The sequence below is a fragment of the Mustela nivalis genome (genome assembly GCF_964662115.1).
Source record: "Mustela nivalis genome assembly, chromosome: 1".
NCBI classification, from domain to species: Eukaryota; Metazoa; Chordata; class Mammalia; order Carnivora; family Mustelidae; genus Mustela; species Mustela nivalis.
The window spans coordinates 68,487,600-68,510,286 of record NC_139020.1 but is presented as its reverse complement, the minus strand read 5'-3'; the positions used below and the strand labels follow the sequence as shown (position 1 = coordinate 68,510,286).

The 22,687-nt window shown below is 35.7% G+C and overlaps 1 protein-coding gene across 7 annotated transcripts in view; it reads right to left on the bottom strand.

Annotated features, from left to right (window-relative positions):
* Positions 1–9,905: 9,905 nt before the first annotated feature.
* U2SURP (U2 snRNP associated SURP domain containing) overlaps positions 9,906–22,687 on the bottom strand; it is a 53,763-nt gene continuing 40,981 nt past the window's right edge. For 5 of the 7 annotated variants that reach the window (XM_082712978.1, XM_082712980.1, XM_082712979.1 and 2 more), the window contains 5 exons: positions 21,048–21,207; positions 16,425–16,535; positions 14,001–14,119; positions 12,445–12,621; positions 9,906–11,284 (listed from right to left, as the gene is read on the bottom strand). In XM_082712978.1, coding sequence (XP_082569104.1) covers positions 11,146–11,284; positions 12,445–12,621; positions 14,001–14,119; positions 16,425–16,535; positions 21,048–21,207 — 706 coding nt within the window. In that variant the 3' untranslated portion in view covers positions 9,906–11,145. The remainder of the gene's footprint in view (positions 11,285–12,444; positions 12,622–14,000; positions 14,120–16,424; positions 16,536–21,047; positions 21,208–22,687) is intronic. The other 2 variants (XM_082712981.1, XM_082712982.1) reach the window with 1 other exon arrangement.

Genomic DNA, 22,687 nt, shown 5'->3' with positions numbered 1-22,687 from the left:
GTCTGCTTATCCCTCTGACCCTCCCCCTTCTCATGCTCTCACTCTATCTCGCTCTCTGTCTCTCTCTCAAATAAATAAACTTTTTTTTAATCTAAAAAAAAAATTTCAAGAACAGCTAAGGTCACCCCCAAACTTGCATTTATTATATGATCTCTCATCCAAAACTAGTATAAAATGTGATTTTTTAAAAAACTAAGTTATAATAGATTCATATTGGGAGTCTTTGGCCCTTTGCCTCAGCTGACAGAGGACATTAGTGTGGATCTGAGGACGTGCTGTCACTCGGTGTGGTTGATGCAAGTGGGATTGCTTTAGACCCACACATTCTTATAGATGACTAGATTAGTTACCTCACTCATCCATACAGCCTGCCAAAATCACCCTCTGTTTTATAGATTCCAGAAATCTCCCCAGCTGGGAGCAAGTAATTTCATCCAATTTTGAACTTCTTTTAAAGTAGTATGTCACCAACTCCCAGTCTTGGCAAAGGTGCGTGAAATACCCACCCCCCAACATCACAGAAGGGCTAAAATGGTACACTTTGGGAAAGAAAGTTGGCAACATGAGACACATGAGCTTCAAAATGTTTATGTTCTTTGACCCAATAATTCCATATCTGAGAATAATCTAAAACTGGTTTAAAAGAATGAAAACAAAAATATCATGCATTCTGTGATATTCGTCACGGCATAATTGAGACTAGAAAAAGGTAGCAACCAACCCATGTTTCTAACAATAGGGTCTTGGCAAGCTACAGTAAATGATTGTTTGCCTCCATTAGAGTTTTATTTTCTACAAAATGATAACTTGGGAAGCTAGGTCCATCTGGTGCTGCCTTCCGGGAATTGGAAGCTCCGACAGAAGGACCAAGGGGCTGCAGAAGGTTAGAGCTGTGGTCTTCGGGGTGGGGAGCCTGGCCAGATAGCTCCCCACTGGATTCTGGTTTCCTCAGCCCGCTGCCTTCTCCTATCCTGCTGATTCCCACATCTGGCTTGCCAGCTACTCTGTCAATTCTCTGAGATTCCATAGGCTTCCACTGAATTCCTTTTGGCTTAACTTAGCTAGAGATGTTCTCTGTTGTTTGTGCCAAAGGACACTGACACATCTAACTAACCCATTAATCAGATCATCAGACTCTGAAAAATGTTGCCCAATCACAGCTTGGAAGTTTTCGAGTCTGTTCAGTGGAGTTTTTAGCCTTCTGAGATCAGAACAGTTGAGGCAACATGACATAATGTCTCCTGCCTGGGGGTCCAGAGTGCAGAGTCCCCGTACTTTCTGAGAAGTACTGCTGAAAAGCCTATTAGCCCAGGGCTTCCCAATGGACTTGACCATGCAACTCTTTTTCCTAGGCAACACCTAATAACACCCTGCAGCAAGCCCAGGACCAGCAGCAGCAGGGGTTGGGGGTAGGGGTGGCAAGTGCACGGAATGTATGAAAGAATGCTTATGCAGTCCTCACGACTTAAAATTTCCTGGTCTACTAGCTCCAGAGTGACAGGGGTGCTACATCCTGATCCAGCTTCCTGATCTAGCTGGGTTGGTTTAAGGGAGGCCAAGCGGTGTTAATCTCAGGGTGAATACTTAGCCTCTGCTGGGGGAAAAGAAATCGCAAGATCCAAGAAAATGATGAGAAGAGCAGCTGAATTATTTATCAGGAAGCTGCTGTTTGCTGGGGGGCAATGCTGAACACTTATTACTGATGAGAACCTTTAATCTTCACAGCCAAGAATCTCCTACTGGCTTCCCCGCTTTTCCTCTTGCTCCTCTTCCATTCTTTTTGTGTAGTGACCAGAGTGATCTTCAGAAACTACATCGGGGCACTCCTTGCATAAACCATTAAGTTCTACAGAATCTCCTTTCAAGCCACACCTACCTTTCCCCACTGCCCCCAAGCCACATTGACTGCTTTCCTCAACTGCCATTCTTCTCCAGCATTGTGTCCCCACCCCAACCCCAGCCCCTGCCCCGCCCCCCCGCCCCGGCCCCCTCAAAAGTTCCATACTTGCAGCTCCCTGGGCACGGAGCACTCAGTGCCGTCTTCCTGTAGCTGGCTCCACCTTATCATTCAGGCCTCAGCTCAGATGTCAGCACCACTGGGAGGCCCTCTGACCACCCTATCTGTAAGAGTACCTCTCACCCACTTTCTATCTCACCGCAATGTTGTTTTTCAGGACATTTTACTATCTGAAATGATCTTGATTTTTTTTTAATGCCTCCCACTAGTATGTAAATTCCAAAAGACCTTGTCTGTCCTATTCCTCACCATATATCACTTGTGCCTAGAACAGTGCCTGGTGCATAGTAAATGCTCAGCTTATTGATCTCTGTAACAAGTGACCAGCACACTCATGCTGCAGATGAGGAAATGGGCCTGAAATGCCGTGGGTACACATCTTGACCAAGGCCACACAGCTGGAAAATGATCAGAACTCGTGCTTTGTGATGGTGGAAGGCTGAAGGGAGTCTTTGGATCTTTAGAATACACTTATTATGGTGTATGGTTGGCCAAGTCCTGCTGAGTCACAGAATACCAAGAGCTAGATTTTCCAGGAAGCCCTCCACTTCTGTAAACTTTCTGCCTGTCAAGCCCTGTAGGAACTAATCTAGATTTGTTAAAGATGATCAAGGTCAGAAATTCATCTTTAGAAATCATGTTCCACCCAAAATATCCAAAGATGTCTCTGGTCTTGGGGTTTGACAGCTGGACTCATTAATATTTCATGCCTTTGCCTCGATCTTTCTTTTGGCATTGGACTGTGTTTTGGTCAAAGATAAGGATCTGCACAAATTAATCAGCAGGAAGTATCACTTTTGCCAAAATCAGGTATTTTATCATACTTTGTTGTCAGCAACACAACCTGCAAGGAAATAACTAAAAGCTTGAGAGAATGGGGAGGAAACAAAAAGCACAAGTCAACCAGAGCAGGTAAGGAGGGCAAGACAAGTCCTCTACTTCTGCCAAAAGCACATTAGAGCCTCCTTCATTTTCATCAAAAGGGTCTGTTTCAACAGAGGTAAACCATCTTCCACACAGACACAGGAAGCTTTGCAAGGTCCTCAAGGGCCTTTGGACCCCCAGTAGGTGCATGGAAGGACACATCAAGATAAACTGATGAAAGGTCAAAGTCAAGGATAAAGCCATGTAGGCATTAGCATACTCAGGTACTAAAAATAAATGGAAGGATTTTTTTCATATAACCCCAGTTATATAAGGACAGATGAAGTACAAAGAAAGCTATGAGGAGGTGGTGATCTGTGTAGCTATGAATTCCACTGTGATAGGCTATGGCACTCGAAGACTGCCAAACTCCTCACTGGGTAGGACAACTATCAGTGCATGTACCGTGATTAATCATGAAGAATATTGTAAGATAAGCTGTTCCAGAAATACTAAACAGACTAGATAGTGGAATTCCGCACCTTATCACCGATAGTATTATAAGCTCTGAAATACAAAGCAGGGAGAGATTCTTTCTCAGCACCAAACCTTTCTCTCATTCTTCATACATTGTTACCCATGGTTTTATTATATAATAGGCAAAGTAATGAATACATTAGGTTTCATTACAAAATACATGCAAATAAGGAATACTCCAAGAGGTTTTGACAATTTCCATGTGAGTCAGGAGAACAAACAGATAAACAGATCATTCCCTGCTTGAAGACTTAACATACACCTGCTATTTAAGTAAAATAAATCATGCTTTTAAGGCAATCAATTCAGAATTAAACCAGTATTTTTAGAGGTTGATGCCTTTTAAGTACTTGATGAGTGGTATTTCTGGTTGGTGGCACTTCCACATATATAGTATTTGGCACAGAGTTGGACACGCTGCAGATTTTTCTGGGGAGGACAGATTCTTAAAATAAGATGGGATATATCAGAAGTTGTGAAGAAGCACCCTATGAAATAGCACCCAAGGGCACACATAATATGTGATCTTGAGAATTGAAATTCACATTAGCCAAATGTTATGATTGGAAAACATAAAGATAAAAAATTCACTTCAAACACCTCTTGAGTTTTGATACCTCACTATACCCTGTGAGGGAGGCCTATATTAGACTCAAATAGTTTGCTTTTCCAGAAGTAAGTGAACAGTTTGACAGATCCCTTAATAAAATGTTAGCAAACTGCTCACACCTAACAGCTATTGCAATGCAATAAATCAAAATATGCTGACACAAGAAAAATCACCTAACAGCACTTCTTGTGATAGGACTCTTCAGCTGCTAAGGTAACCAATGTATAGTGAGGCGCTTATCCTTTTCAATTTCAATGTTTCATCTTTATGGAGGAAATCAGTTTTGCTTTGGAATCAGTTTTGCTTTTCCAGATTCTTGTTTGTGCAGCTGCAAGAACTTCAAAGAGTTTTACAAATGTCCTGAGGACATTACTACAAAGCCATTACTTTTGAGCAGAATTTAAAGTGTAATTTCCTTTTCAAATTCTATAGTCTCAGCTCTCCAGTCTTGTTTAGGGTGTATTATGTATTTCTGCATAATCTGAAAACACCAACTGTAACACACAAATACACACCAAATACAAGAGTCCAAGTCCACTCACATCACTAGCCCTCTTCATCTCCCCTCAGGATACCATCCTCCACCTAATCATTTTGTGAAAATTCCCAATTTTCACAGCTGGCTGCTCAGTTCTGGTAATTTGTGATTTGTTATTTCTATGTTTTTACTTTGAACTTCAGCAAAAAATCCAGTGCTCATCATATTCCATACTGTTCTCCAGGCTCCTTCCCCATATACTCTATTCAAGTTGTTCACTTAGATTTTCCTTTATGGGTTTCCTTTCAGAAAATCTGATCATGGGGTTCTATAATAATAAATGACAACTAATAAGAATTCTTAAAAATCTAGTTAATAAAAAAATTTTTCTTAAAGGAGATTAACAATTGGAAGTCGTATATATGACTGAGACAGCAGAATATGTACTGATATTCAGTGTGCAATAAACCAACATAATCCCAATGTGAGTTTATAAATTCTATTACAGTGCTATGTAATTGTTGTGTTACTGTTTTATTTTAGTTAGTTAGCTTTCAGGAATACTGTCATTAATTTTAAATACTGCTGACAACTATGTGCCCATGATTTACATGTGATCTCACCCTTATGATAAACACCCAGGGTTATTACTCATTTTATATACTCACATGTTATTTTCAGAAAATTAGATTCTGAAACATGACACAGCTAGTAGGAGAGAAGCGCTGGTATTCGAGTCCAAGTAGGACTCCAGAGCCCAAGCTCTTTCTCTCCCTCCACACTAGGCTATACCACATCTCATTTAAAACTCAAAATGCAGGGATGTCCACGTGGCTCAGTCTCATTTCAAAATCAAAATGCAGGGATGTCTGAGTGACTCAGTTGGTTAAACGTCTCCCTTTGGTTCAGGTCATGATTCCAGAGTCCTGGGATCAAGTCCCACGTTGGGTTCCCTGCTACACGAAGAGCCTTGGCTTAAATGTGCTGGCTCTCTCATTGGTAAATCAATAAAATCTTTAAAATAAAAAAATCAAAATCAAAAAGCATACATGCAACTAACGAATCGCTAAACATTAAAAAAAAATCAGGGCACCTGGGTGGCTCAGTGGGTTAAGGCCTCTGCCTTTGGCTCAGGTCATGATCTCGGGGTCTTAGGATCAAGCCCCACATTAGGCTCTCTGCTCAGCAGGGAGCTTGCTTCCCCCTTTCTCTCTGTCTGCCTCTCTGCCTACTCGTGATCCCTGTCTCAAATAAATAAAATTTTTTAAAAATTAAAAAATCTAAAAATAAATTTAAAAAATCAAAAAGCAAGTTTCTTACGCTAAACTGAAATTCTATGCTTTCTTAGGGTAAAATAAGAGAGAGTGGGGTTTTTTTTCTTTTCTTCGTGGCAAATGAATACCTAATCCAAATATTACATTTACTAAGTGCCAAAGTTTTAGTTTCCTTTTCATCAGGCGATAAATTAAAAAAAAAAAAAGCTTGAATATAGTCATTAATGTTAATACAATCCCAAAATTACATAGCTTGCTTTGAAAGTATACTTTGTACCCCATGCTATGAAGTGCTGATGTGAAATTATCCATAACCATTAAAAGAGGACACAGCATAAAAAGTGGTAAAAATGGTAAAGAAAGTGGTGTGGAGTAGCTGGCCCATATACTTGGTATTACTTTGTTTTCTTTTGAAGTTTTTGCTCAAAATAGAAAATGCTAATGTGCCATTTAGGGAGAATCCTTTTCAAATTCTCTAAGGAGATAGTGAAACTTTAAAGAAAAAGTTTTTAAAAAGTACCAAGGCACATGCTACCACATGGATGAACCTTGAGGACATTATGCTAAGTGAATTATGACAGTCACAAAAAGATGAATACTGCCTAAGTCCACTTGTTTATCTGGAGTAGTCAAACTCCCAGAAATAAAAAGTAAAATAGTTACGGGGTGGGGATGAGGAGTTGCTTAATTGTTATAGTTTCAATTTTGTAAATGAAAAGGTCCAGAGACTGCACAATGTACACACAATCTTCCTGGATTATTCACCTAAAAATGGCTATGATGGTGTATTTTGTTATGACTATTTTACCATAATTAAAAATTTAATTTTAAAAGAAACCAATGGATTATTTTTAATGTAATAATGATATTGTGGTTATGGCAGGTTTTAAAAAGAAAACATTTAGAGATACATATATGCAAGTTGATTGGTATTTGGGATGTTTGTCCTTTTTTTGTATGTTTGAAATCTTGCCCAGTGAAATAAAAAGGAACAAAATGACCCTTCATAGAAGGGGGAACCAATAATAAAATTTCCTAATCAAGAGAATCATCTATCATGAAAATATTTTATTAGAGTTTAAACATATAAAATGTAACATTGTAGCTAGAACTGATAAATGTGACACATAACTTATTTCACTTGATAGAAAGCTGCTGAAAACCAGACATGGTTTACTGGGCTCGCATTAGAAAAACTACATGGAGAAAATTACATGAACAGGCTAGTTTGCTATGAAAACAATGTATTTTTATTAAAGTAATTAAAAGTCAAAAAACAACAACAAAAGGGAAATTCCACAACCTTTGCAACTATATAATCTTTATGTAGAAAAACTATAAAGTGACAGTCTGGAAAGCAGCTCCATAATAAACTTAATCCTTACATCAAGAGTAACTAAATTATGGAATCCGTTTACCCAAAAGAAATTGTCTTGCTGTAAAATATTTCAGCTGAGCTGATTTCAACTATATTATTCTCATTCCTAAAAAATTGTCTTTCCTGATATTTCGAATCACCAGAGATGTAACGTACAAGAGCCTGTTGAAGTAAAAGGAGAAAACAAATACTCCAAGCACAATTACATGTGAAAATGAATGAGGGCATTTTATCTATAGAGCTACAAAACTATATAAATAACCAATTATACACATAATCCATTTACACCAAAGCTCCATGAGGTGGTACTGAGTAAACACTGAGGCATTGAATTTTCAACAACGGAACATGGCTCACTTTGAACAGCAGCACATTCCCACCTTTTAGTCTACCATCATAACACTTCCCCTGGGATCTGCATTTGGGGATTATCTAAATCCTGGGAAGTTGATAACAAAAATGAAGAAAAAAAGCCAAAAGGCAACAAATTAAATACCCCCTATAATCTGTCTAAAACCTGCATCTGAAATAGGAAGAAACCAAGCACTATGTGAGCTTTTACAGTCATGTGTTCTTTTCAACTTAGACTAACTAGTGTCTTCGTTACTATCTGAATTTTCTGTAATTTGCTTTTCCATGAAAGTATAAAAGGAAAACGACAAAGAAAAAAGCTCAAATTTTGTAAATGTACTGTCTTAGAAAAGTGGTACTATTTATTTAAAAAAAAAAACAACCTTTGCTGTTGAAGAGAGCACACTGTTGTGGTCATCAGAACAGCTTAAGCCACTTTGGCAATACAGGGATTTATTTGCTCTTATTTTTTAATAATCATAATGATAGGCTATTATCACGGCCACATAAAGTCAGAATTTATGTGATCGCAAAGGCAAATGTGTAGAACACAGCTAATAAATTAAATCATGGTTGGAACCTCTTAAAAATATTTTCAAGACTATTAAAATCTGGGGGAAAAATACAGAAGTCTTAAGCAAGTATTTCTTCTAAGATTCTTTAATTGGGATAAAAGTCTCAGGGTTAGCTCACAGGAATGGTCTGCAATAAAGAAAAATTAGGTCAGTGTCTAGTAATTTCTGCAAACTTTAGCAGAAAAGCCAAGAACATTCTGAGCATCATAAAAGCATTCTTTTGGGTCAGGGCTTTTTGTTGTTTTAGTTCTTTAATTTTTTACCTTCTCAACATATTACAGTTTAGAAATGCCCATATGCTTAACTAATGGGAATAAGGAAATACAATGTCACAGAAAAGATACACAAACATGATCCTTTTCAATCATAGGTCTCTCTTTGGTAAGAAATAGACCACCATTTATTTACTTTCTCTCAGTGTAGGAGGAGATTAAATAGTATTAACCTAATAAGAAATCCCTGTGTTTAAATGTTAGGACAGAGGGGAAAGAGTTTAAGCCACACTCTTTGTGAAAAGAGTAGGTAACCGAGGATTTCCTCTTACTCGTAGCTATGATAGAGCAAAACTGTCTACTACAGAGCTGGACCAGGTTATTTCCTATAACTAGAAAGTTATCCTATGAACATTTTAGTCAACCTGAAAAAATTCTATCTAATGAAGAGCGCTCTTTAGATGTGAAACATGAATACGCTATTTTTTTAAAAAATGGTAAAGTATCTCCGTCCTTAGAATTAACCAATTTCTGATCTTGTTAAACTTTCATAGAATCCATGAAGAATTAAACAGGCTTATTCTAGATATTTTCTAAGTAAAATCGGAAATAACCATTTGCAATTCCAGAAAAAAAAAATCCAATACAATCTAATACACACATTAGTAAACTTTACAGAACACATACTCTATCAAGCCTAAGCAATCCCCACCCACCCACCCCAAAGGAAGCCAATCTAATCCTCCTTAAGATATTCCTTGTACCTGGATCCACATTAAAAGAACTGCTAATTCCACTGCAGTAGGAAAAATACTACAAATAAGTACCCAAAACTGACCTAACAATTTCTAATCACTCCTCCTTCTTCAGGATATTTTTTTGAGAGAGAAATAAGCATTCCTTGTAATTTGACCACAAAAATCATTACCTGCCATTATTATGTCTAAGCCTATACTAGATACCAACTAATTATGGAATGCCCAAATCACCAGGAACTCAACATTATTGTTATTTATTTATTTATTTATTTATTTATTTATTTATTTGCAAAGAAAGGTATATATAAAATTTCCTCCCCCCAGGCTAGCAACAGGGGAGGAAAAAAACACTTGAAAAATGGCTATATCTGTAGGTTTTTAAAAACCTTTAAAAATGGCTGTATCTGTAGGTTTTTAAAAACCAGCACCAAATGTTCACATTTAATTATTCTAAGCAACATTTAGGAATTAACATTCCCTAACATCATGAACAAACAAAAGAGTGAACAATAAGGGAATAACCTTGAAGCAATAATGCATGTTGGTAAGAACCATTCAGTCCAATAACAGGATTGGCTCATTTGTAAAGCTGCTGTAGGTTTGCCCAGTTTGGAAATAGCACACCTCACCACCAGCTAATATACCTACTTCCCACATCATCAGTGCAGCTTATTTTATTTTATAACTAGGCAACATTAAATAAAGCAACTTGAAAATATAGTTTTAAAAAGGTAACTCAAAACAATCCATTATTAGAATGGTTTTCTATGCTATTAAGGGGGAAAAACCAAAACATCAAAACCACTGCATAACGTGTCCAGAAAAACTGAAAGATTCACAAATAGTAGTAGTGTCAGTTCAAGACTACATAACCCTTTATTACATTATATTGTAGCAATATTATGATCAACATTATACAAGTTTTATTTCGTTCTCATACTGCAGCAATTTTATTCCCACTGTGTAACAGATTTAACTCTGCAAACTGTTTAAATCAACTTTTTGCACCTTGAATTTACAAACCACTGGATGTTAAGTTTCCTGAAAACTATTTTACTTTTAAGCTTTACTTAAAGGTAAAGCTAAAACTCAATTCTTAAAAAACAAACAAAAAAAACAACTAAGGTGCTTTAAATAGAACATTGTAGAAATATACTGATACCAGTGTTTGAAAGATAACCTACACAGGGCTATAAAAGGGCAATTATCATACAAAAAACTTCTATGGCCAACTCTTGTTAGAAAATTTATTTTATAAATAAACTTCTTTCATGATAGAAGATGAAACCAAAAGATGGAGAGTTAATTTTTCCTAAAATAAATAGTTGCTCAGGACATAGACTGAGTACACTGAAATCATATTGCTTCTTTGATAAAAGAAAAAATATTCCAGCCAGGCATTCCATTAACAAAAAGACCATGCCACCTTTCTTTAGTTTTTTGATCTCTGGGTACTAGTATTACCCAAGATAGCCTTACCGAAGAAGTTGGTTGGCAAACCTACCAAATAGGAATCTCAGGTCCCTTAATTTTGATAGTCATCTTAGTAAATATAAAACTTTAGCTACTTGAACAATGGAGCTTATAAAGTGCTTTAAGTATAAGAAACACAACAGAAGTGCTAAACTCACTTAGTAGGACTTTAAGGGACTTGATGTCACCAATAGGGCAAAAAAACAACATTATAGTTTTCTGTTCAGATTTTATTTGAAATCTAATTCAAATTGTCAAAGCTACAAAAGGGGGGAAGACATCTGTATTATTTTTGCTAAGTCACAACATCCTAAAACAAAATACTACTACTGCCAGCAGATCCATTATACACATTTCTGATGAAATTCATTAGCACAATAAAAATTTCATCTTCAGAAACAGCCACAACGAAAGTAATTTATACAATATAAAACAAGGACAGGTCTACAGATGCAGTTACTCATGAGTTTACACATGCATTCACAAACAAATAAACAAAAAATCCAGGAATGCTCTTTCATTTGATTTTTTGTTATTTTTTTTTTTTAAAAAAACAGACCATTCAGGCACAAAACAAAATTGCATTTCCAATAAGTGACAGCATCTTAAAAATTTATGTCAGTGTTTGTTTTTCTTTGACTTTTTATGAGACCTGTGTGGAGATCGGGACTGGGATCTGGATTTCTTCCCTGACTTTTTAGGGGATCTAGACCGTGATCGCCTAGACCTTTTAGGTGTCCTCGAACCAGATGGTGATCTGAGGAAACAAACAGAAACAATTTATCAAAATACTTATATGATCAAAATGGACCATCCTTTAATTATCTAAAATGATCCTAAACAGAGCACAATGAAAGTCAGAAATAAAAAAGGCTGTAAAATTTCCCAAATTTATACTTTGCCTACTTTATATATACACACACACAATTTTATACCTTCTGTGCACTGCATCAATCAGTGGTGTGCTTACTTAAAAAAGACTCATTCCTGAGCCCTACCACTACTATTTAATCAAAATCCCAAGAAGTAAAGACTGGGAATTTGCATTTTTAACAAGCTCCACAGGTTATTGATATACCCCTAATCCAAACCTCTTCTACAAGGTAAAGTTCAAAACGGCATCTAAGATCATTCACAAAATTTTTTTCAACACAACAGTGTAGCAGCCTATCTTCCTGAAGGAAAAAGCACCAACTACTACGTATCTTTCAAGGGAATCTTTTAAGATACCATAATTCTGTAAGTGCAGTTCATGAAGATTACCAAAACAAATAAATATGCTTTTTATATAGGTGCAAGCGCCATTTACAAAAGGAAAAACTTATCTTTTACAAAAATTTTACTAAAAATGGTCACAAAAATAAATTTTTAGGCTATAAAGCAGTTTTAGTTCTCAGGAAAATTCCAATATATAGCACCAAATGAATAAAACATTTCTTAACCAGTTTTCTGGAACTACAAGGAAAAAAAAAGTATATAACACACATTTAAATTACCCACTGAAGAAGGGTATTTATTTCCACAAACATCTACCCAAGAACTTGCTAATAAGATGCAGGGGCAGGAGGGAGGGGGTAATGTATTTTGCTTTCAACCTTGACAAAATCAAAGAATATTCTATAGAAACTGAAGAACAGAATGAGAAGTAAAGCAGCTCCCCCTAGTCCACAGAAAACACTGGATATAATGTTTAAAATTCTTGGCTGGTCTTTACTTGTTGGAAGCCTTCTTGTGCTTTAGTCATGAGGAGACTGGGGTGGGGAGGTGGGAAGGAATAATCTAAAATGGAAGTGTACTTCTCTGGTTTTCTAAAGCCCTTTTAAAAAATGGCTGCCAGCCAAATTATTTTCAAAAGCTGGTAAAAATGACAAGGAAACTGGCATTTGAAATATTACAAAAAAAATAACTTGCATTTACCTTTTGGCCTTTTTGCTAACATCTCTAGGAGAATCTTTGTGAGATGACCTGGATCGTGAGCTCTCTTTATGAGATCTTTCTGAACGCTCTGATCGCTCCGATTTGGGTGAAGGGGATTTCACTCGTCTACCACTGCTACTGCGAGATGGGCTAGGGGATGTGCTGTGTCGCCTCTTCCTAAGGAACAAAGCCCCCAAAATATTCCATAAGTGAGTAAAGGATCAGGTATTCATTTTCCTTCTACTGAATTAGCTATTAATTCCTATCAGTTTACACTATTTTCACTAACCTTGTTAATGTTATTTTCCAACAACATTCAAAGCCCTTTATAAAGAACAAGAAAGTCTCAAAGACAGTTTAATCAAAACAAAAACTGATTTCAACTAAATTGGAGTTTCTTTTGCTATACGAGACTGGGACAATGGATAAAATTTCATTAAAGTCTCTGGTTAGATAATAGTATTTGTTTTAATGTTAATCCTCCAAACTTGAAACTTTGATTGTGGTTATGTAAGAAAATGGGGCATCATGTTGGCAAGTTGCTCTTAAATGATTAGGAGGAGGGAAAGGAAGGGAGAAAATTTTAAACAAAAGTAGAACTATTTCAACATTTGTTGGAGAATGTGGGTGAAGGATATCTGGGAATTCTTTACATTATCTTTGTAACTTTTCTATAAATCTGAAAGTCTATCAAAATAATAAAAACCAGACAAACAAGTGGTAAATTTAGCATTTAGCCAATCAGTATACTATTTTATTTGTACTTTATTTTACAACAGTATTATAGTATAATAGTATTATAGTATTTTATAAATACTATGTTATTTGTAATTATCTGTAGAGTAACTAAGCCAGAATAAATTTATTTGCATTCACTTGGATATTGGGAAAATCTCAGTTAACTAAAGCAATTTTCTCTATTAAATGAGAGATTTGGGAACTGTGAAAGTAAAATAAAAACTAAAAGGGAAAATGATTTTGATTAGAACGAAGACAAAGTGAGGAGTGAGTACTTATGGCCTATGCACACAAACTCCATTTAGACAGGACTGGGAGACTCAAGTTTACAAAGGTAGCAGCCTCAGCACAGCACAGAAGAAAAGCTTATACTAGAGGCAACAAGGAAGATGTAGCAAGCCTGTTTAGTTATTTAAACCTTAGGGTTGATACCTAATATGGTAACTGAATTCTTGCACTTAACTAAGGCTAAGGTACCATTTGAACCATGCAATGGGATTATGTCCTAATTAACCAAGCCAAGTGCCAACTAACTGCCCCATTTCTCAGTTAATTCTGCCTCCTACAGGCAGGAGCCAAACATGTTTATCATGAAAAAAATACTTTTCAAGTTTGTTGGCATCAGTGATGAAAACATTACAAAATGAAATATCATTCCAGAATTTAATTTATTTGGGGGGTGGGGTGGGGGGGAGAGAAGGCACATAGTAATGTCATTTTTTTTTTCTTATGTTCAATTAGCCAACATATAGTATATATCATTAGTTTTTGATGTAGTGTTCAAAAAGCAATACAGGCATTAAATGAGAAATATATACCTTTCTTTCCTTGTTGGAGTACATTCATCTTTTTCCTTCTTGTCTTTGGATCGAGATTCCAATTTTTCTTTATCCTTTTTATCTCTTTCTCGTTCTCTTTCTAATTCTTTCTCTTTCTCCTGTTTTATTTTTTTTAAAGAAAGAATATTTAGTCATTAAAAAATACCAATCTGAGTTAATCTCATTTATGCAATAATGTTTCACTTTTTAAATCACTACTGAAGGTATAATGCCATTAAAAAAAAAAAAAATACCTACTCTTCCAGGAAAACTAGTTATTTCTTCTACTTATACTGACCAGTTACTGAGTCCCTACCATAGACCAAATAATTACTAAACAACTTTCCATATACCATTGCATGTAATACTTCAAAACATCCCTAGGCATATTACTAATATCCTCATTCAAGAGATGAAAAATGAGACTCAGAAAGGTTAAGTACCATTTCATAGTCACACTGGATGGTGAAGTCAGGATTTGAGTCCAAGCTCTAGAGAAGGATTCTTAACTACTTCCTTTGTCCCTCCACTTAAAAAAAAAAAAAAAAAAAAAAGGAAAATGCCAACAATACACTGCCCCTTCTATCTTAAACTACAATAAAATAGTTGTGATTCTGTAACAAGTTGATTTAATCTGAGAGCTCTCTCCAAAGCAATAGGCTGAAAAGAAAAATAGTTATTCCCAATAATCGTCCTTAAGAAAATCTTATTAATAACAGGTATCACTTTTAATGGAAATTTTACAACCTAATTTATAAAAGTGCAAACTGACTACATGACTATACAATTATATAAACCAGAAAGATGACCTATCTGCTTTTTCCCACTGCTACAATCGCCACATCTCAGCTGAAATTATTTCTGTTGATAATTAAGGGAGTGGCTACAGAAAATAAACCCATAAAGCCAACTTAGCTCTTCATTAATAGGAATTTAATTTCTCTATGATTTATATGCATCAAGAAAGCTACCTGGTTGCTGATAAACAGCCTATAGCAGACGCTGCAAACAGAAATACTCTTAAAAACAACCAGATAGTAAATACTTTCTGCTCTGTGGGTCACATACATTTTCTGTCCCTGGATTCAACTCTCTCATAACAGTCCAAAATCCACTATCGATAATACATAAGTGAAGGCACATGTTCTATGTTCTAATAAGCTTATTTAAAATGAGGTGATGGCCTGTGAGGTGATGAGTCTCCTGACCCTTGGTATATACCTTCAAGAAACACATCCTCCTCTCCAGTTACAACCATGGAATGCAAAGAGATTAAAATATTATTACATGCATTACAATCATCAGGACCAGTGAGTATCTCAAGGTTTAGTCTTCCATGCAGATCAAATACCTGCCACCAACTCCAAAAAGACTCAGGGAGTACAGATACACCTTTGAAAAATGTCATTTTTCTTTTTTTGAAATGTAAGATTTAGAGTACAGATTTAAAAGTAATGCAGGGGATGCCATCTTCCTCTGGTGATCTGTAGGAACTATTTTCCTAATTGATAATTTTATAGGAATCAAACTAGGTAAAATACTTAAAATATTTTAAACAATTTAATCCTATAAAAGAGTAACATTAGCTATTATCTCACAATCCTACAAAACTGGGGCTATTGATCTAGTTTCGCAGAGAAAAGCAGGCCTCAGCAACTTGCCTAGGAGCACATAGTGAAGGCACACAGGGAAGGGGGGCACCAAGACCACACAGGTGTGTGCAGCACCAAAGCTATCTGATACACTGCTGCTCCCATCACCAGTCCTCTGCCATCAATAGCTTTAGTGAGTCTAATTCTGTTCTAGCTTGTTCTTATCTCTCTCTCTCTCTCTCTAGTCTTTTTGTAATGATAGTCAAGATACAGGTAAAAATTAATAGCAGTCCCAATAAAATTCCAGGGTTCTTTCAACAATTAACATGCGTTCTAAATTCTCTGTATATAGCCACATATTTTTTACGCATAAAGAATTCAAGGCTTAGAATTCACTGATGAGGTATTCTACTACTTGGTGTCCCTCTTTGGAAACAATGGAAAAGGAGTCCTAAATCAACTTCCCAAACTAATTCCATCTTTGTCTTTGTGCCACTGCTGAGGGTTGCTGGCATTTCACTGTCACAAACGTTGAAGTTTCATAATATACTGTCTTCCAGTTTTAAAAGCATGCTCTTAGCAGATTTTCTAGTTCACAGGTAGCATATCCAGAACAAAGTAGTGTGCTGTTGCCCTGAGACTCTTTTCCAAGTTGAAATAATTGCAAAACATCAAATTTCAAATGTTCCTGTCTACCAGTATTCAACATTTACACATGAAAGGATGTAATCTAAGATATACATTTCCTTAACTATACCAATATACCAATATCCTAGTAGTCAAACAAGTTAACTTTGGAAAATGCATATTATTGAATATACTTATTCCTTACTCGTTGAAGAAGTTTATCTCTGTAATGTTCTACTTGCTCCTGAAAGCTTTGGCCTGGTTTTTTAGGTCTTTTTCCAGATTCCAATTCATCCTGAAACTTCATAACTTTGAGCTGTGAAAGAAGATATTTTAAAATAAATCTTTTCATCACTATAGTTTTTTTAGTGCTTTACTCCTCAAAAAAATGTTTTTCCTTTGAAATATGTGTGTAAAAAGAAAAAAACAGAAACACAGCACAAAGTAGTAACTAATTAGAACTCAGTCAAAAATATAACACCAACATAAAGCTCCCTTATCTGAAAGCCACTTGTTAGAGAGCTCAGCCATGCAGAAATCAAGTGATCACATGCGGGCCCACATGCTCTCTATACAGCCCCATGAGATGACTCAAAAACCCATGAACTACTATTAAGAATCTACTTATTACCTCAGCACAATGATAATGAATTTGCTATCTGGATCCCCAAATGTGAAAGGCAAGGCTGCTAAGCACAACCTACTTTCAACAAGATAGGACAGCAGGCACAACACAAGATACATAACAATTTTTTTTTTTTTAAGCAGCATTCTTTATAGTTCACGTAGGACCAAACACAGAGCTGTAGAGTTTGAAGGTTTCACTCTATTTACAGTATAGTGCAATCACTGAACATCAAGACATTAAGAAAAGGTTAAACCACAGTAGAAATATAGAGCACATACTAATAAAAAAAGATTAGAAAATCTTCCAATTCTGTTTATCATTTATCCATATGAGCTCAGAACTATTCGTACAAAACTATTCACCACTGTTTGCACATGTATTATGTATTTTATTTTAATACATATTGTATGTTAATACACATTCTCTATAGGTTCACTTATGCTACATATATAAATATATACTTTATTATCTGTTATATTAATATAAACATAATTATATTAATACATATTATAAAAATATATATTTAAATTATAATCTAAAGATATATATACATCTTTACTGAACTAAGGGAGAACAAGTAAGATGAAATGCATGAGAACTCAGAGGATGTTGGAGGTGAACACAGAAAGCACATACAGATCCACTGAGTTATAGTACCAAACCTGTCCACCTTGTTTCACTCAAAGAGGGGAAGGAAACATTCTTGTCTAACAGAATTACTGTATATGCAAACATCTTGACCTATTTTATTAAGCACTGATAGGTTCTTTAAATGGACTAAATGTTATTATAAATGTTTCATTTTTATTTGGAAACAAGACCTCATTTGTTTTAGGTTCCACCCCCACTACATATGAGGTTTTCCAACAGAATGGCAACAAGTTACAAAAACTTTCTTCCATTCAAAGTGTTACTTTCACTATTTTTGACTTCATGAACATTTCTCATACATTTCCCAATTTTTGCCCTTTTTCTCCTTCCACTTCTATAATTAAGGGTCGTTTATAATCAGAGATTTCAAGTTCCTGCCATTTTCAAAATGCTTAAAAAAATCTTTGCGTTTTGTTGTTTTAATGAGGACTACATTTTAAAACACGGAAGACATAAGGGTAAGAGAGAGGGGAAAGGGGGAAGAAATGTAAATGTCTCACCTCACCACTGTGTGTAGCCTCCTATGACTAAAGTGACTCCGTTCTACAGAATGCATTTGCGACAAATCAGTTTAAGAGTTAAGCACCCAAAGGTCAAACAGACCCGAGTGCTACTTTGGAGAATGAAAGGCATTCCTTAAAAATCTTTTTAAAAATCATTATAAAATCCTTATAGTACCTGCTCATGTGGCCTAACTCAGGAACAAACACAAGTCCGGGGCACCCAGAAAATAGGTGACAAAAGGTCCCAACTCAAACAAGAACAGCACAGGTAATGGCTTGATTGCCAGCTAGTTATCTCCCTGTTGCCCTGGGACAGCAACAAGGTTCACCTTCCAACTCAACTACCCACTTTTTCCTCTGGGACCAAGGCAAAAAAAACAGGTCTTTCTGCTCCAACAACAAAGAAGATAGCCCCCCACACCACCAACCAACCCAAGCGTTCCACACCTCCAACCTTGTTGTTAGAAGTGGGGATGCAAACAGAATAAGAAAAGACAACTCCAACATAGGTCAGGCTCTAAGCAGTTATCTGAAAGATTAAGTACTTCCTTCTAGCCAACACCAGTAATACTCTATGCCTGCATGTTTTCTAAGTGCTTTGTGAAGAATGTCAGTATTTTATAACACAAATTCTTTGGTTTTATTAATCCCATGCTAAAAAATGTTCAGCTATATAACTGAAACCAGTCAAAGACGAATACCATATGTTTTCATTCATATATGGAATCTAAGAAACAAAACAAATGAACAAAGCCAGGGGGAAGGGAGAGAGACGCAAACTAAGAAACAGACTCTTAACCACAGAGAACAAATTGACAAACCGACAGTTATCAGAGGGGAGGAGGGAGGCAGGGATGAGTGAAATAGGTGATGGGGATTAAGGAGTACACCTGTGATGAGCACCAGCTGGTATGGCACGGCTGAATTACTGTACTGTGTGCCTGAAACGAATACTACACTGTGTGTTATCTAACTGGAATTTAAATAAAAACTTAAAAAATGCTCATCTATAGACAACTTTATTACAATATATTTGAAAAGAGTTTTCAAAAAGAAAAACTACAATATATAATTTTGTTACAGTAATTTATAGTAATATAACAACATATAACACTATAATAATGACCTTATATATATATTTATATATATATATATATATATATATATCCTTATTGAACTAAGGAAGGTCATGTAAGTTGAAAAGCATAAGAACTTAGAGGATGCTGGAGGTGGAGGTAGAAAGCACACAGATCCTGGATCAAATTTAGGGGCAGAAAGAGGACAGGAATAAATCTCATGAACCCTGAGTTCTAGTTCAAATTTGCCACCAGTTGTGAATCTTTATTCCATACAACTAAATCTTAAACAATGGAGAAAAATTAGATAACTCTAAAATGAAGCCAAGACCTAGATTTTAAAATTAGGGATGTGGTTCACAACTTAAATCTCAAAAAAGGGCAGTAAATTGTGAGAAGTAGGCGCTACATGAATAGGAGAAACAATCAGAATATGTAACAACGGAAAGGCCAGACAATCAAAGAGCACAGAAGTATGGAAATGGATGCATGTAAACACACACACACACACACACACACACACACACACACACAGAGAGAGACAGATACAGTGTGGAAATAATAATGTTCATAAAAACCATCCAAGTTACCAAAAAGTAAATTATGTGGCTTTCTTCTCCAATTTAAGCCAATAAGGAAATAGGAGTGTTTAAAAACTATCCAACAGTTTTGGCATTTAAAAGGGGTAACTTCACTATCAAGAAAATATATTTTTATTCAACTCCAGCAAAGCAGAGTTCAGTAAGGTTGGGAAGCGTTCTGAAAGTTAAGAAGGGGCATGTGCAGCTTGGAGAAAACCCACAGGTAGAATACTTTCATTGATACATTTCTGCCCCTAAAAAATTTATAAGGAATGTATATAATTACATCCCAGGAAAAATGAATCAACATGTTAACTCTGAAAATCTCTCCTCTTCACTTATAATACACAGTATACTCATTCCGTGTAGGTTAAAACAAAATACTTTCCCTGTTAACATTCTGGCTTGGTGATATCCAAGAAAGAGTTTGGCAAAAACTTGTACCAGTGCAACAGTATTAGAGAACTGGAAACAAGGAAACCACTATGGCAGATATTATAAAGTATTAAGAGGAATAGTGCTGATACACAGTAGGCATGCAAGAGATACTATTAGTTAAATTAACGGATAAAGAATTAAAAATACACTCTCATATACACTTCTGAGACTCTGGGCTGAGTGCTACACCAGCGTTTACTGGGAATGTTTCATCTCCTTGGGGCAAGGAATGAGGAAAGGTTCCCATTACAACACCCTTCCTTCTCTGAGATGTCTGACTAGTTTTGGTAATAAAAAAGGCACTAAAAAAGGAGAGGGTACTGAAGGAGGGAAAAATCTGCTTGAGATTGTTCGGACTCATTGTCGTAAGTTTTCCCCTGTCTTACTGTTAAGTCCCACTTAATGTCTACTCTCCCCACCCCAAAAGGATGCAGATACTTAAAATGATCACATAATTTGAATGTGCCAGAAAACCTCTCTTTTCCTTGTTACATACTATGTGCACTCAAACGTTATGGACTTCATAATGCCAAATATTGTAATATACTCATTGGAAGAATCAATATCTTAAAAGGATCTCCTCTGTGCCAGGCACTAGATTTATGATGATGAACAGACAAGCGCCACAGCCCTTTCCCCTCACGTAAATCACAGCCTTGTCAGGAATAGAGACATTAAACAAGCAAGCTAAGAATACAAAATTAAATAAACACACACCACAATACACGTAAAATCACAAGAGAAATAAGCAAATGCTGAAGTGTAAAAAAAAGGATAGCAGGAGAGAAGGGATGCTTGAACCAAGAGGCCTACAGTAAGTCAGGTGGTATGAAGGTTTCCAGGCACAGAGAACATAGTATACAAAGGAATGATGCCTAGAGGGAACCTAGGTTGGTGGAATAGAGAAAAGCGGCCAGTGAAGCATAGTTTCAACCTCATTGCCATACTAACTTCAATTTCACGAAGTTTAGCTCTTTTTTCCTCACTCATTTCAGAGTACTTAGAGAACTTGGACTCAGTCATTTCTTCTTTGATTGGATTAGAGTACAAATGATGTTCTTCTGATTTGGAACTTTGAGTATCTTCTTCATCTTCACTTTCTTCTTCTTGACTGGAAATAAACAGAATATATCATATGTTAAGGCAGGAAAAAAATGTTACATTTTACAGTCTGGCTTTTTTATTTTTCACTGTCTCAACCTGTAAATAATGTTAACAAAACGTTAAGAGGCCAATTCATCACTAAAACATTTCTTGAAAATATTTTACCAAATACTACAATTTTATAAAACTCTTAGGTTTCTTCCACATAAAAATTTTTAGCTTCAGCATAATCATTTTAAAAAATTCTGTGTGTGTTAAATGTTATCTGTGTGCCTTTCATTCCGCAACAAACTTTTCTTGCAGTGTTAAGTGAAATGAATCATCAGGCAATGATTCCCCAAATTTTCCAGTTAAGCATGAGTTTGGGAAGCCTAACACTAAAAAAGCCAAATGGATTTACCTTTTCTTCAGCAGAGGCTATACAATGGAAAATACATGAGTTTGTGTCACACAGTTAACTATGAAATAATGTACCATGTAAAGACCTTATCTGATTAGCACATAACCCTAGAAATAAAGCAAAGTATAAATTTTAAATATTATCACACATTAGTACTCATGTCAGAGTTGATTTTGAAAACTGTACTGGTTCTACATCAGCCAAGAAGAAAATGAAAAACTAAGTGATTGCCAAGGGTAAAGATACAAAGAAGAAAATAATCTACCCTTCACAAACAATATAGTGGAAACAGATAGGCAAGCAACTATGTGCAAAGTTGGTCCTCACTGCTGAACAGAGGCTGGTAAAAATGTTCTTGAAACACAACTGAAGGGGCCCAAAAAAGCTGTATGCTCTGGGACAGGGCTTTGTTGTGTACATATATGTCAAATCTGGGCAAAACATGTCATCCACACACAAACTTAGAATGTTTATGTATATACAAACAAAATTCCTTTTATAAACAATATTGATTATGACATATAAGCAGGAGTCCTTTCAGTATATTTAAAGCTATTCATAATAATATGAAAGTAGTTACAACCAAATTTGTTCTAGATAAATAATTTGAAAGACTGATAACAGAACTCACAGAATGACAAGGAAAATGTAAGGAAGGCAGATAAAAAGAAAGTGCTCGCAATTCAGAATCAGAAATTTGGTATTAAGACTATGCTACTAGCTTTGTAATACCTTACCCAAATGTCCTTTCCTGAACATAACTAAAATGTTTTACAAACTTTTTACTCTAAGAGCCCCACAAATCATTAGTACCACATAAAGATACAACTCACTATAATACTTAAAGAAAACAGTAAAAGGAAACTATTTCTAAAAAAACAATATCCTTTTTGGAAATAAATCTTTAACTTAACACTTCTCATTAATTTGTCAGAAACTTCCTAAATGCAGTTTTTAGTTAATTTTTTTAAACATAAGAATTTCTTGTTTTATGGTGCATAAATGCTTTATAAGTGTTTCAGATGCTTTTAAATGGCTAAACTATAGGCCTGTGTATGTGTAAATACAGAGGTTTGCTGTGATTATT